Source organism: Myotis nattereri, assembly GCF_964212035.1.
Source record: "Myotis nattereri genome assembly, chromosome: 8".
Classification (NCBI taxonomy): Eukaryota; Metazoa; Chordata; class Mammalia; order Chiroptera; family Vespertilionidae; genus Myotis; species Myotis nattereri.
In genome coordinates this window covers 62,836,521-62,849,975 of record NC_138083.1, presented here as the reverse complement: position 1 = coordinate 62,849,975, position 13,455 = coordinate 62,836,521, and the positions used below count along the sequence as shown (strand labels likewise).

General features: G+C 44.5%; 1 protein-coding gene across 2 annotated transcripts in view; it reads right to left on the bottom strand.

The window, feature by feature from the left end:
• The window catches only part of VAPA (VAMP associated protein A), a 39,833-nt gene extending 35,388 nt beyond the window's left edge, over positions 1-4,445 (bottom strand). Inside the window, exon 1 of one of the 2 annotated variants that reach the window (XM_081096867.1) lies at positions 4,125-4,445. In XM_081096867.1, the coding sequence (XP_080952993.1) occupies positions 4,125-4,203 (79 nt within the window). In that variant the 5' untranslated portion in view covers positions 4,204-4,445. The remainder of the gene's footprint in view (positions 1-4,124) is intronic. The other variant, XM_081096868.1, reaches the window with a different exon arrangement.
• Between the last annotated feature and the right edge of the window lie 9,010 nt (positions 4,446-13,455).

Below are 13,455 nucleotides of genomic sequence, written 5' to 3'. Positions count from 1 at the left end.
TATTCTCATAGCTACATTTTCTTCTTCTGATTATATCATTAGTGTCTATCTCTCCCATTAGAATTGATTCGTAAATTTTTTTTCATTTTACTTAAAACTGTAGTTCCAACAATGATTTACCACACATTACACAAAGCAAAAACTCAAATCTTTATTGTGTGATTGAATGAATTAAAACAAATAAATTTAAAAATAGATACACATTAAAGGCGACGGGTTCAAGAGCTATCTCTGGGGTGGAGAAGTGCAGATTTTAATTATTAGATGTGCAGAGTATTTCTGGTATGAGTAATGATGATGCCACTAACTTAAAAAATATGGGAAGAGCCCTGGCTGGTTTGGCTCAGTGGATAGAACATCGGCCTGCAGACTGAAGGGTCCCAGGTTCGATTCTGGTCAAGGGCACATGCCCAGGTTGCAGGCTCAATACCCAGTTGGGGGGCGTGCAGGAGGCAGCTGATCAATAATTCTCTCTCATCACTGATGTTTCTATCTCTCTCTCTCCCTCTCCCTTCCTCTCTGAAATCAATAAAAATATATTTTTAAAAATATATATGGGAAGAAAAAGTAGGCTTGGGTAGTAAAAAAACCAGTATGAGTTTGAGATGTCTGAATAACATTCAAATCCAGTCAATAATTAATTAGTATGTATTCCAAAACTGACTGTAAAGTCTGAATTAAAATACAGATTAGATGTGTAACAATGTGTACAAAGAGAAAGGAAGGAAAAGAAAAACCCTCAAAACAATGAGACTGAACAAAGAAAGTTCAAAGATAAGACTGAAACCAAATCAGCTCAGAAACATTAGCATTTAAGAAAAAAGAAGGCCACAAATGAGACAAAACTACAAATAGATGGAAAAAAATAAAACATTATACAATACAAAAGAAATTTTACAACAGTAAAAATGTTAGGGACAAAAAACAATCCCTTACATGTAATGAATTTCCAATCTGAAGTCTAAGTCAGATTGGAAATTACTGCCAGGCTTTAAACAATAGACTGAAAATATCTACTTTTTCTTTACTAATATAACAAGAGAGTTATTACTTCATTACATCTAAAAGCACTTTCATATATTAACAATTATGTAAAACAAACAAACTTTTAAATACAATATTGAGATATGTAGAAATGTATTAAAATGGTATCTGTTTCTCCACAACTGTGGTTAAGTGCCCATTTCATATCATCAGTTACGCCGTATAACAGAAAAACTTCATCACCCAATCTCAGAATGATTAAATGAGTCGCTCTTAGAGAAACTGTATCTGAAATGTAGAGTCAAAATTCAAATAAACCTACTTGAAGATGACATTCTGCAAAACTATCGTTTAACAGACTTTTACTTAAATTAAAAAGTATAGGTGATTTAGGGCACGTAAGAGTTAAATTACTTTTTATATCCTCATCAAACTAAGCATAAAGAGACTGTTGATTCTAAGTGAATGTCCTCACTTAGTGTTGAACTATGCATTAGAATACAGAAAGAATTCCATTTAAAGCAAACTACCTTTGACTAAAAGAATAACTTTGAGGAAGGAATCAAATGACACCAAGTGTCAGCTACTTGTGTCATCCTACTCCTCCACTTTCCCAATCCTCCCATTATGCATCTTTAAACAGAACACAGCAAACCATTAGCCATACATTCTCTACCCCAGTGGTAGAGCAAACCATCACTCCCTTGCCCAACACTCTTCTTTGCCCCCCAACAACTGAGAACAAGCTTTCACTAGAAAGTTTCCTAAAGGAATGGGTGAGGGCATGGGAAGGAAGGGCCTCTGTCCTCATGCTTGTTTTGCCTCCATCTGTCTGTCTCCCTCATTAGTCTCCAAGTTCTTCAAGGGCATTTTACTGTTTTTTAACTGTATGCTTTCTCCATTAAACCACAAACTGGATCTTTTCTCCACCTTGCTTACCACTGAATCCCAAAATATAAGCTGATACCTGTTGAATGAATTACTCAGTTTAATACTCTTATAAATACAGGGATATTGCAGAACTTTCAGTAAATGTTCACTAAATAAATGACCCAACTGAATCTGTGTCCTTAAACTTTTCAATGAAACACTTTTTTAAAGTCAGTCTTAAAGGGTAGCCATTGCTGTCCAAACTTTTTTAAATGAAACTTGTGAATTACTTTCATCCATAACACTAGAACAACCTGTTCTATCATCAGAGCTAGTAGTTCTTCAATATCTAAAAAAAGTGAAATATATGGGTAAGTCATTGTGTAGGGCTTTTGGTTGTTGAACTTGCTTCTCTATTACTAGTCTCTTACTATAGCAACATTACAACTTCTCTAGGGAGAAAGCCTCAAACTTTGTGGAAATTTCCTGGCCTAAAACTAGTTTTAAAGGTTTCTAGGTCCTTAACAGCAATACACACATGGTTATCCAGTAGAGGAAATTTCCTCTCTGGAAACTCAGCCTGTCAGAAAGTAAATGCAAAAGAGTTAAATTCTGGAAAAAAATTTAGTGATTACCCAGAGGCATTTTTTTCTTTCAGCTAGAACTATATAAAATCATCCACACACATAAACTTGATATAATAAAATGCACTTAGTGCCCCTCAAAATATTTCGTAGTTTTAAAACCAAATCTTTACCTAACAAGCAGCTCACAGACATTTCCACTCAGAAATTTGCAAATGCCCTGCAATGCTTACAAAATAAAGGAGTTATAGAATACTACTCTCACATAATACCTGAATACAAGGTTTTAAAATTTTCTAAAACTACTTAAAAATTTTCCGTTGTAAAATAATTTTGCTTTTGGACTCAATCTTGTACAACAAAAAAATTCAACATCTTTCAGCAGTGGGATGGCGATACATTTCACAAAAATGGTTCTCTTCATAGCTACTGAAACCGAAATACACGACACTGAGTCCTCCAAGTGGGAACTTACTTCACACTTAACTGCAGATAGGAAGGAATCCGCTTTCTACTTGGGATCGTCACACACTTTCACTACTTATAAAAAGAAACTGTTCAGTTTAACTCTCTTCCCTAGGGGACCCTACGTATTAAAAAGCAACTGGGCCGGAGAGCCCCTTCGATGCCTCCGATCACCAAGTCAGATCGATGCCTGTGGGCATCGCTGCAGAATCAATCAACGGCGCACAGAGCCGAGCGACACCGGATCAGCCTTCTCGAGCCGGGGTCGGCTGAGAAACCACAAACGTGAAGGCAAAAGCCGCGAACACTGAAGACTCCGCAGCGAGAGGGCTCCATTCAAGGGCTCCACAAGAGCCGACAAACAGCAGGTCGGCCGCGCGCGGAAGGTAAGCCGAGGTGTCCCAGCGGAGGGCAGAAGGCGTCTACTACCCGCCGACTACTGCCCATCCTGGGGCTGACGCAGGGCCTTCCAGCCGCGCGCCTGGGTCTCCGCCAACGCCGCCGGCTAAGTCAGAACCAGAAGACTTTCTGGGCTCCTCCGCCTCCCCGGCTCCCCCCGGACCTGACAGCCGACTCATCAGCGGGGCAGGAAGGCAGGTAGCCACCCCCTCGGCGAGAACCGAGGGCGGGCTCCACCCAGCCCTTCCCGGGAGGTGGATGGAGGGAGCGCGGGCCGCGGGGTGCTTCTCTCCCGGAGCCGTGTCCAGGGCCCGCCGCGCCGCTGCTCGCCTCCCCTCCCGCCTCCCGACCACCCGCGCGGGTGACGGACGCACTTGCGCCAGCCCCAGAGCCCCCGTCTCCAGCGCAGACCGGAGCGCACGCGGGAAGGTCACCACCCACCCACGCCCTCCCAGGCCACGCCCGTCGTTCCTCAGGGGCCAAGGACAAGTGCCAGGCGCGGGCAGCAGCGCGGGCAGCACCAGGAGGCGCCCCCGCGGGACCGCAAGATGGCGGCGGCGGCAGAACCGGGCCCCTCCGCCTCTCCCGGGCTGGAGCGCGCACCGAGACGCGGGCGGGCAGGGGAGGGAGCGGGCCCGGGCGCGGGGCAGGCCCGCCGAGAGCCGGAGCGAGGTTCCGCCCGAGGATGGAAGTGCTGGGGCGTGGGGGAGGGGCCGCTCGCCGGGCCCCGGCCGCAGACATTCCCTCCACGCCCATCATCCACTCCCAATCAAGCCCCCCGCCCGCCGCACCCCAGTCTGGGGCCGCCTGCTTCCTGCCTACCTTTGAATTTGAGGTCTGTGGGAGGGTCGAGGACCAGGATCTGCTCGTGCTTCGCCATGGCCCCAGAGGCGGACGCCATCGGAGAGACAGCGCAGAGCGGGGGCGCGCCCGCGGCGGCGGCTTGCTAGCTGGCTGGGGACGATGGCGGCGACGGCTCAGCCGAGCTCTACGATGGAGGCAGCTCACGGCTCCCGCACCCCAACGCCTGCCGCTACGGGGTCGGTTGTTGGGCAGCCCGCTGGTCCAGCAGCTCGGGGTCTCACAACTGACTCAACCCCACACCAGCCGCCCGGCCACGCGCACTGCGATCCTCAGGGCCCCACGTGATGACTGCTGCGTGCCTACGTGCGCGCCCCCGCGGCCGGGAGCTCCTAGCGCACGTCCCGCCCTCAAATTCAGCCCTACGGGGCGCGGGCTGCTGCGCCTGCGCGCTCTCGGCCTCACCGCCGCTGGGAGTACTCCCTCAGCTGTCAAGGGAACGGGTGTGGGCAGAGGGCGGAGCTAAGCTCCTTGGGACCGACGCGGTGATCACCGCAGAGCAAGGCGGCACAATCCTCGGGCACGTTTTAGCTCCGATTACGAAACTGGGGAACTCGTCGTGGCAATACACCGCCACCTTCCAAGTGGGAATGCCTAATATAAGGAAGCAGTAGTCAGACTCATCCACAACTCCCAGCATGCTCCATGCGGGGGCGGAGCCTCCGCCCGGGGCCTGGTCCCTTTGCGGCACTGCGCGATGCTTGCTGGGAATTGTAGTCGTGGTTGTTTGTGGGCGGGAAAGAGACTGAGGTCCGTTGGAGGCTGTGGGGTGGGGCACGCTGACACTCATTTTGGCTCTCAGTTAGCGTCATGGTTGCGCTAAAAAAAAAAACACTTGGAGACTGATCCGAGGTTCCCTGGTTAGAAATAAAAAACATTCTCTGCGGAAAATATGCCGGGATTTTTCGGTTTGCTCTTTAATTCTATCTGTCCCTCTATTGGTAGAGGTACATTCTCTGTCGTATTCCAACCCAACCTCTCTCCAGCTTCCTGAAAAAAGATGTGGAAACACCTCGTTTAAGAAGCAAGCGCGCCGTTGGGGAAATCTGACAAGCGAGAAATAAAAGTCAAAATCTACAGCATTCAGGTGCTGTAGTCTGTTCTCAGTTTTGGTTAATGATAAATCCGAACCAAAACAGTTGTCACGTTTCACATATTGGAAATGAATGCCATCTGCATCGTTTACAGGAGCATGTAGCAAACTGAAAAATCCCAGCAGCAAACTTGCTGACAAATGTTTAACCGATTGACAAGGTAATCGGGGACAGGAACATTAAATGAAAAAAAAAAAAACTGAATATGCTGTAAAGAAGCCTTTATAGTAATACCTGAATTTAAATCCCTAGAAGCACCACGAAACAGAGGATATATTGGTGCTGCTGCCATGAAAGAGCAGCTCAGTTTGTCCAGGAAATAAACGAGGCAAATGGAACAGGAGTCTGGGCGTAGACACAAAGTGTATCTGGGAAGAGCCTTCCGGAATAGCTAACTAGCATTCATAGAAGACTGTGCTGCAGAGAGTAATGCATCTTCAGCCATGAAAAACCTCGGAGTATAGGAGTGCTTAAATCATTTGAAAAGCATATTCTAAATGTACCTTTACTTTGATTTTTTTTAATGCACAAATTTATTTTGAAGTTTCAGTGATTATTAAAAGAATACAAAAATTGTATATTTATAAAAAGGGAGTTTAAGATTTTTTTTTTAAGTTGAGGTTGACATTCATGCACAGGATGGTGTCCCAGATATGTTTAATTATGAAGTGACAACCCTAAAACTGACACAAACTCTCTTTATTTTTATTTTTTTATTATTTATTTATTTATTTATTATTTTTATGCTTGCCTAAGAATTCTTTTTTTTTTTTTATTTTATTGATTTTTTACAGAGAGGAAGGGAGAGAGATAGAGAGTTAGAAACATCGATGAGAGAGAAACATCGATCAGCTGCCTCCTGCACATCCCCCACTGGGGATATGCCCGCAACCCAGGTACATGCCCTTGACCGGAATCGAACCTGGGACCCTTCAGTCCGCAGGCCGACGCTCTATCCACTGAGCCAAACCGGTTTCGGCAAGAATTCTTATTCATAGGCAAGTTAGCCTGGGCTGAACTGGCTCTGGATCCTCCACAACTGGATGGACACTTCTCCATAAGGAAATCTCTGGTCTGCAAACAGCCACTTCGCAGGTATAGCATGCTGAGAAAGATCCCAGTCACTCTTTTATGGGACAATGGCTGCCCATTCACCCTGAGTTCAATAGGAAGCTGAAATGGGATGTATCCAGTTTCCAGCCTATATATCATTAAGAAACATCTGCTGATGTAAGCTGTCACCTTTGGAATCAACTGCTTTTCTCTTCTTAATATTGCTTCAAAAATCATTTAGGCATAGTCTTAATGTGGATGTGAATTTAAATATGTGGTAGTCTACTAGTAAGAATACATGAAATGTTTTTTGGAATAATTCTCCTATTCTGTTTTAGAGCATTGCATTAATAATGGCTCAGAGCCCTCCTGAATCATCTACCCTTCATTGAATAGTGCTCCAGTTCATTGGTTTGTGCTTGGGTGTTTATTACTACCTTTTTTCTAACAGTTCAAAGAACTTGATAAATATTATTACACGCTACTCAGAACAACCTTATAACAGCAAGTGTTATTTTTATTGTTAAATATGAAAATGAAAACAAAGGTGAGAGCATCTCATGTCCGTAATAGAGCTAAACTATGGGAAGAAACTCACCCAGTTTTTCAGCCTGTGCATTTTTGTCCTTTCTAAAGCCACAATAAAATGGCAAGAGTGACTAAGGCAACAATTTACAATGTAATTAACTTCTCTATTGTTTAACAGTTAAGCTTGGAACAGAGAAACAAGGGGCCTAATGTTCATTTTTGCATTGACTAATGCAGCATATAGTGGTCTCTGATATATTAGCATAAAAATATATACTCAAACATAGTTCTCTAGATTCAAGTTTTCCTGAATCTAAGAGGCATGAGGCCTTGAATATTACTTCAACCTACTTGATTACTAATGTAGTCACCTTTGGACAGATTATCTCTTGTAGCTTTGGCAAAGATTAAAAAAACACACACACTAGTTTTCAGTACAAATGGTAACAAAGTATACCTTGTCCAATAGTAAAGTTTAACATGTCCAAAACATGTTAAACTTTACTATTGAGGTTCTCTATATTTATGAATACGTTTATGAACTGCATAATTCAGTTCAGTAAACATTTATTTTTTAAATGTTTTTATTGATTTTAGAGAGAAGGGAAAGGGATAGAGAGATAGAAACATCGGTGAGAGAGAAACATTTTTTAAATATATTTTTATTGATTTCAGAGAGGAAGGGAGAAGGAGAGATAGAAACATCAATGATGAGAGAATCATTGATCGGCTGCCTCCTGCACGACTTCTACTGGGGATCAAGCCTGCAACCCGGCCCTTCAGTCCCCAGGCTGATGCTCTTTCCACTGAGCCAAACCAGCATACTTTCAATAAATATTGAAGCAGTAAATGAGTACAAACTTTGTTTCTGAACTGCTGGGTTCAAATCCTATTCTCCACTACATGGTCTTTGCAACTTAATTCACCACTCTGTGCTTGTTCTACATTGCGGGGGCTGACGGGCAGACCTGAGTGATGGATGAACAGATTTCTCTGACATATGTTTCTGTGAAAGAGAGGGCTAGGGACTGTTCTACTTTAGAAGTAAACTGCAGTCCTGTTTGCCTACCTTCTTAGGCTTTTATTGTCACGACAGCTTAAACTAAAATTAACCTCTAGATACAATTGGCAGGGTAAGTATCCTTGAGAAAGTATATGCTTCTACAAGGTCAGGTGTTTAAAGACTAAACATAGACACTAGCAAAACACCCGGGGATCGGACTTGTTTGGAAAAGTCAAGGTAGGGGCTGCAGCCTTCGGCAAGGTCCCTCAGAGGCCTCTGACCTTTCAGAGATTCCTCCTTCTAGACCTTCCAACCAAGTCCTGCGCTTCCCCACACTACATCTGTCAACTGGGGTGAATATTACCTACGTCTGAGGTTTGTTATAAAAATTAAATGATTTACTGTACAGGAAGAGCTTAAAATAGTGCCTGGTTCCAGGACTGTTACCTTATGAATGTTAAATTATGGCTGTGTGCCCAGCACAATGGGAGGTGATATTGTGGTGAACCAATAGACACAGTTTCAGCCCTTACAAGCTTGCGTTCAAGCAGGAGAGACAATCATGAAAGCTCTTTTGCATCTAGGATTCTGTTCTTGAAATAAGTTCAGCCAGTGAATTGCACTCATGTGATGTTGGGAAGTTCTAAGTGAGAGGGAGGAGGCCAGTGTTCCGTGCCCTCTGGCTGTTTTCCTGCTGAGGCAGGAGCACAGAGACGGGAGGCTTTCTGCGCAGCATCCAGCGCCCATGGGCTAGCTTCCTGGGTATCGAGAGGCAGTGAGTTGCGGCAGAGTCAGCAGAAGCACGGCTCCTTCCCGAGTCCAGCTTCCTGTTCCCTGGGTCAGAAGTAAGCAGTGCTGCCTCAAAGGCGGCAGCTGCTCTGGTGGTGCAGTTCAGTCTTGCCCTGGAAGGCATTCCTGCAGGGCCTCGTCCAGAGCCTGCTCTCCCACCCCTCCCCAGCATTTAACAAGCACCTCATTTCCTTTATTGTGTTGCTTCCTGCTTCTGATAGTAGGGTATAAAGAGAGACAGGTGTCAGGGGAGCCAAGAGTGGATCCAGAATGTAGTCAATGGTGTAGAGATCTGCTGAATTGTGCTCTGAAGTGAGGACTGGAAACCTTTCACCTGACAGAGTAACAGGATGCTGGAGGCAAAACCTACTTGAAACAGCCTCTTCACACAAAGAGCTCTTTCTCAAACAGATGGATACTCTAGAGAGTGATAACCAACTGAAATATGTACAAGGTCAGTGCATATCATAGGGATGCAATGCTTGTATAAATGTGGTTTTGTTGATGGAGCTTATTGTAGCAATTTTGTCAAACTTCTGTGAGAAATATAAATTCCAAGACAAGGCAGATGGAAGCTTTGCCAGATAAAATCAAGTCTGGAAGAAGAGTTAGAAAAAGACTTATTCTGGGGATGTTTGTTTGTATGACCACTTCAAGCAGTTAAAGCTATAAATTAATCATCTTTGTATATGATAAATAATTTGAATAATATGTGTTTTCTCGATCTTTTATACTGTAAAAGCAATACCTGCTTATTGTAACAAGTGACACAATCCAAAAGCAAATGAATTAAGTTTCCTCTTATCCTTCCCAATTTCCACTCCACTGAGGATAACCAGTGTTAATTGCCTGAGCTGTGTATCACTCTCTAACTTTATCCATACTTATAAAAATATAGCTAGTTTGTTTTGGATTTTTCCCCCAAGTAAAGTATTACTATGCAATTGCTTTATTCACCTAACAATATATTATGGATATATGACCAGGTCAACTGACATAGATCAAACTCAGTCTTTTTTATTTTTTAATCCTCACCAGAGGATACGGGTGTGTGTGTGTGTGTGTGTGTGTGTGTGTGTGTGTGTGTGTTTAAACCTCACCCAAGGATATGTTTTTATTGATTTTTTTTAAAAGAGAGGAACAGAGAGAGAGAGAGAGAGAGAGAGAGAGAGAGAGAGAGAGAGAGAACCATTGATTGGCTACCTTCTGTAAGTGCCTCGACTAGGGATCAAACCTGCAACCTGGATATATGCCCTGATGGGGAATAGAACCCGCGACCCACTGGACGATGCTCCTGCCAACTGAGTCACACCAGCCAGGGCCAAACTCAGTCTTTTAATAGCTGAGTCCATAGAATAAATTATCCTTCTATGGTACCATTTGTTCCCTATTGATGAATGTGTAAATTGATCTAGGCTTTTAGCACAGCTAATAGCACTGCAATAAATATCTTTATTCTATCCTGATCGTAGGATGCTTTTATTTCCATAGGGAGATACCCAGTAGTGGAACCACTGGATCAAAGATATCTCCTATTTTAAGACATACTGCATACTGTTTATCCAAAGGGTGGTTGTAGTTCACACTTCTAATAGGAATGTGTGAGGGTGTTGATCTTCCCCATTCTCACAAGTAGATCCCACTCCACACCAGCAGCAGAAGGACCATATCTAAGTATCCTTAAATTGTTTGGGTCAATAGTTTTGGCCTCCAAAATTGTACATCTCTTTTTAATCCTCATCCGAGGATATGTGTTTTAATTGATTTTTAGTGAGAGAGGATTAAAAAGAAATGTACAATTTTGGAGAGAGAGAGAAAAAAGAAACCATCAATGTGAGAAAGAAACATGGATTGGTTACCTCCAGCCAGGGATCAAACCCACAGCCTAGGCATGTGCCCTGACCAGAAATTGAACCCACAACTTTTTGGTGAATAGGATGATGCTCCAACCAACTGAGCCACCTGACCAGGGTCAAAATTGTACATTTTTGTTGAATCCTTCTTCTTCTCTTCCTCATTTCATTTCCTTCTCTAGATTTCAAAGATTATAGCACCTATAAGCAACCAGATTCTCTGTAGCAAATAATGCTTTCTCCCACAAATACAATTATTCTTAAAGAAAACCAAACAAGAAGAAATCTAAAGATGCCTATGAACACTAAATCCACATTTGATACCTTGACTGACTTCTCATAGTCTCTGAACACAAAGACTTCTTTGTCTAGTCCTGAGAACATCTAGAGTAGATGTGTGTGCAGAGCACAAATTTGGATGGGCATCAGACAGGCTAAACTGAAGGCTCCACCACTTTTTGCCCTGTTGTGCAGTTAAACTCTGTGGTCTTATCTATAAAGTGACAATATAGCCTATATTTACTAGTAATATTGTTTATGATTACTAACTCCTATGATGTGAATAAAGTGCTTAGCATAGTGCTTGGTAAATAGTGAGCTTTTAAAAAATATTACAAAATTTGATATCACCTTTGAAATGTGTCAAATATATGTAAGGCTGTAGACATTTAGATCTCCGAGTGAAATGCTTAATAAACAGATGATAATTTTCTAGATTTTTCTGAAAATGAGGATTTAAATTTTTTTTCCCCAATTGTTGGTTAATGATCTGTTTTGGGCCAACCTGCTAAGGCAGACACAAAGAAGTCCAATACCTAATTTCAGTCTGAAGAAGTTGCTGGTCTAAATTGATTTAAACAACCATAATCCAATCTACACTAATAAAAGAGAAAAATGGTAATTGGCGTACGACGATACCCTTTTCATTGGCTAATCAGGGCTATATGCAAATTAACTGCCAACTATGATTGGCAGTTAACTGCCAACTAAGATTGGCAGTTAACTGCCAACAAGATGGCGGCTAATTTGCATATGTAGGCTCAATGAAGGGAGGCAAAAGGGAAAGCAGGAAGAAGCCCCCTGCCACTGACAGTGATCAGAAACCCAGGGGGGAGCTAAGAGCTGGGGGGCAGGGCAAAGGCGGCCCTGGGGCCGCCTTTGCCCTGCCCCCCAGCCATGATCGGAGAATCAGGCGCCTTTGCCGCCCTGGCCAGTGATAGCAGGAAGTAGGGGTGGAGCCAGCGATGGGAGCTGGGCATGGTCGAAGCTGGCAGTCCCGGGAGCTAGGGGTCCCTTGCCTGGGCCTAAAGCAAAGCCCAAGATCGCGGCGCCCCCCGCTGCCACTGCAGGTCCCCGCTGCCTGGGCCGGAGGCCTAGGCCAGAGGCGTTAGGCCTGGGCAGGGGCGGAGCCTGCAACCGCGGGGAGCTGGGGGTCCCCTGCCCAGGCATGATTCCTGGGCCAGAGGCCTCAGGCCTGGTCAAGGAGCCGATCCGGTGATTGGTGATCGGAGGGTGATGAGGGTCAACTCCTCTGGCTGAGGCATCAGGCCTGGGTGGGGGGCGGAGCCGGGGATTGGGGGGATATGATGGTCCCCTTGCCCAGGCCTGAAGCCTGGGTCAGAGGCGTCAGGCTTGGGCGGGGGGTGGAGCAAGCGATCAGAGGGAGATGGGGGTCCCCTGCCCAGGCATGATTCCTGGGCCAGAGGCCTCAGGCCTGGGCGGGGGCCAGAGCCAGTGAGCGGGGGGAGATGGGAGTCCCCTGTCCAAGCCTGACACCTCTGGCGGAGGCGTCAGGTCTGGGCAAGGGGCCGATCAGGCGATCGGAGGGTGATGGGGGTCAACGCCTGAGGGCTCCCAGTATGTGAGAGGGAGCAGGCTGGGCTGAGGGACACTCCCCCCCCCCACACACACACACCCAGTGCACGAATTTCGTGCACCGGGCCCCTAGTATATAATATGAGTTAAAAGAAGCAACTGAAAAAAATTATGGTAGAATAGGAACAGGAGTGATTAACTTCAAGGGAGTTGGAAATACTCTGTAGATACACAAACATTTCAAGATCATGGCATTTTTTATGTCCAGGTACTCACACACGTACTCTCTCTCTCCCCTCTCTAAAATTTACTACTAGAATAATTTATTTTATTTTCCTGGAAGGTTTTTGGTTGTGTTTCTTGTCATGTTTTGTTTTTAGTTAAGAAAAAAAACATTTGATGTTCATAGCAGCATTATTCACAATAGCCAACAGCTGGAAGCAACTGAGGTGTCCATTGGCAAATGCATGGAAAGTAAACTGTGGTAGATACATACAATAGAAGAGTATTCAGCCTTAAAAAGAAAATTCTGGCCCTGGCCAGGTGGCTCAGCTGGTTGGAATGTCATCCCATACACCAAAAAAGGTTTGGGGTTTGATTCCTGGGTAGGACACATACCTAGGCTGCAGGTTCCATCCCAGATCGGGGTGCATGCTGGAGGCAACTGCTCAATACTTCTCTCTCACATCCATGTTTCTCATGTGTTGTTTCAAAGTGCCTCCATCATGTTTTATATTATTTATTTATTTATTGGTCTGAGAGAGAGGAAAACATCAATGTGTTGTTCCACTTATTTTTGCGTTCATTGGTTGATTCATGTATGTGCCCTGACTGGGGAACGAACCTGCAACCTTGCTGTATCCGGACTAACCAACTGAGCTACCTGACTCAGACTTCAAAGTGCCTCCATCATTTTTTGAGCACTTCCTTACTTTAGAAATCACAACATGTTTCGGGATCATTCCACATTTCCCTGCCAGATCTCAGAGGATCCAGGTCCTTTAATTTGATAATGGTATTTGGAAGCCAAGATTGGCCAGCCACTAGAAGTGCTCATGCTACTAGAATGCCATCACCTTTAGGCCCTTTCAGTGGACAAAGGTAGGAAATACGTATAATACATATAAAGTAATATCAGAATCGCTAACCCATTTCCA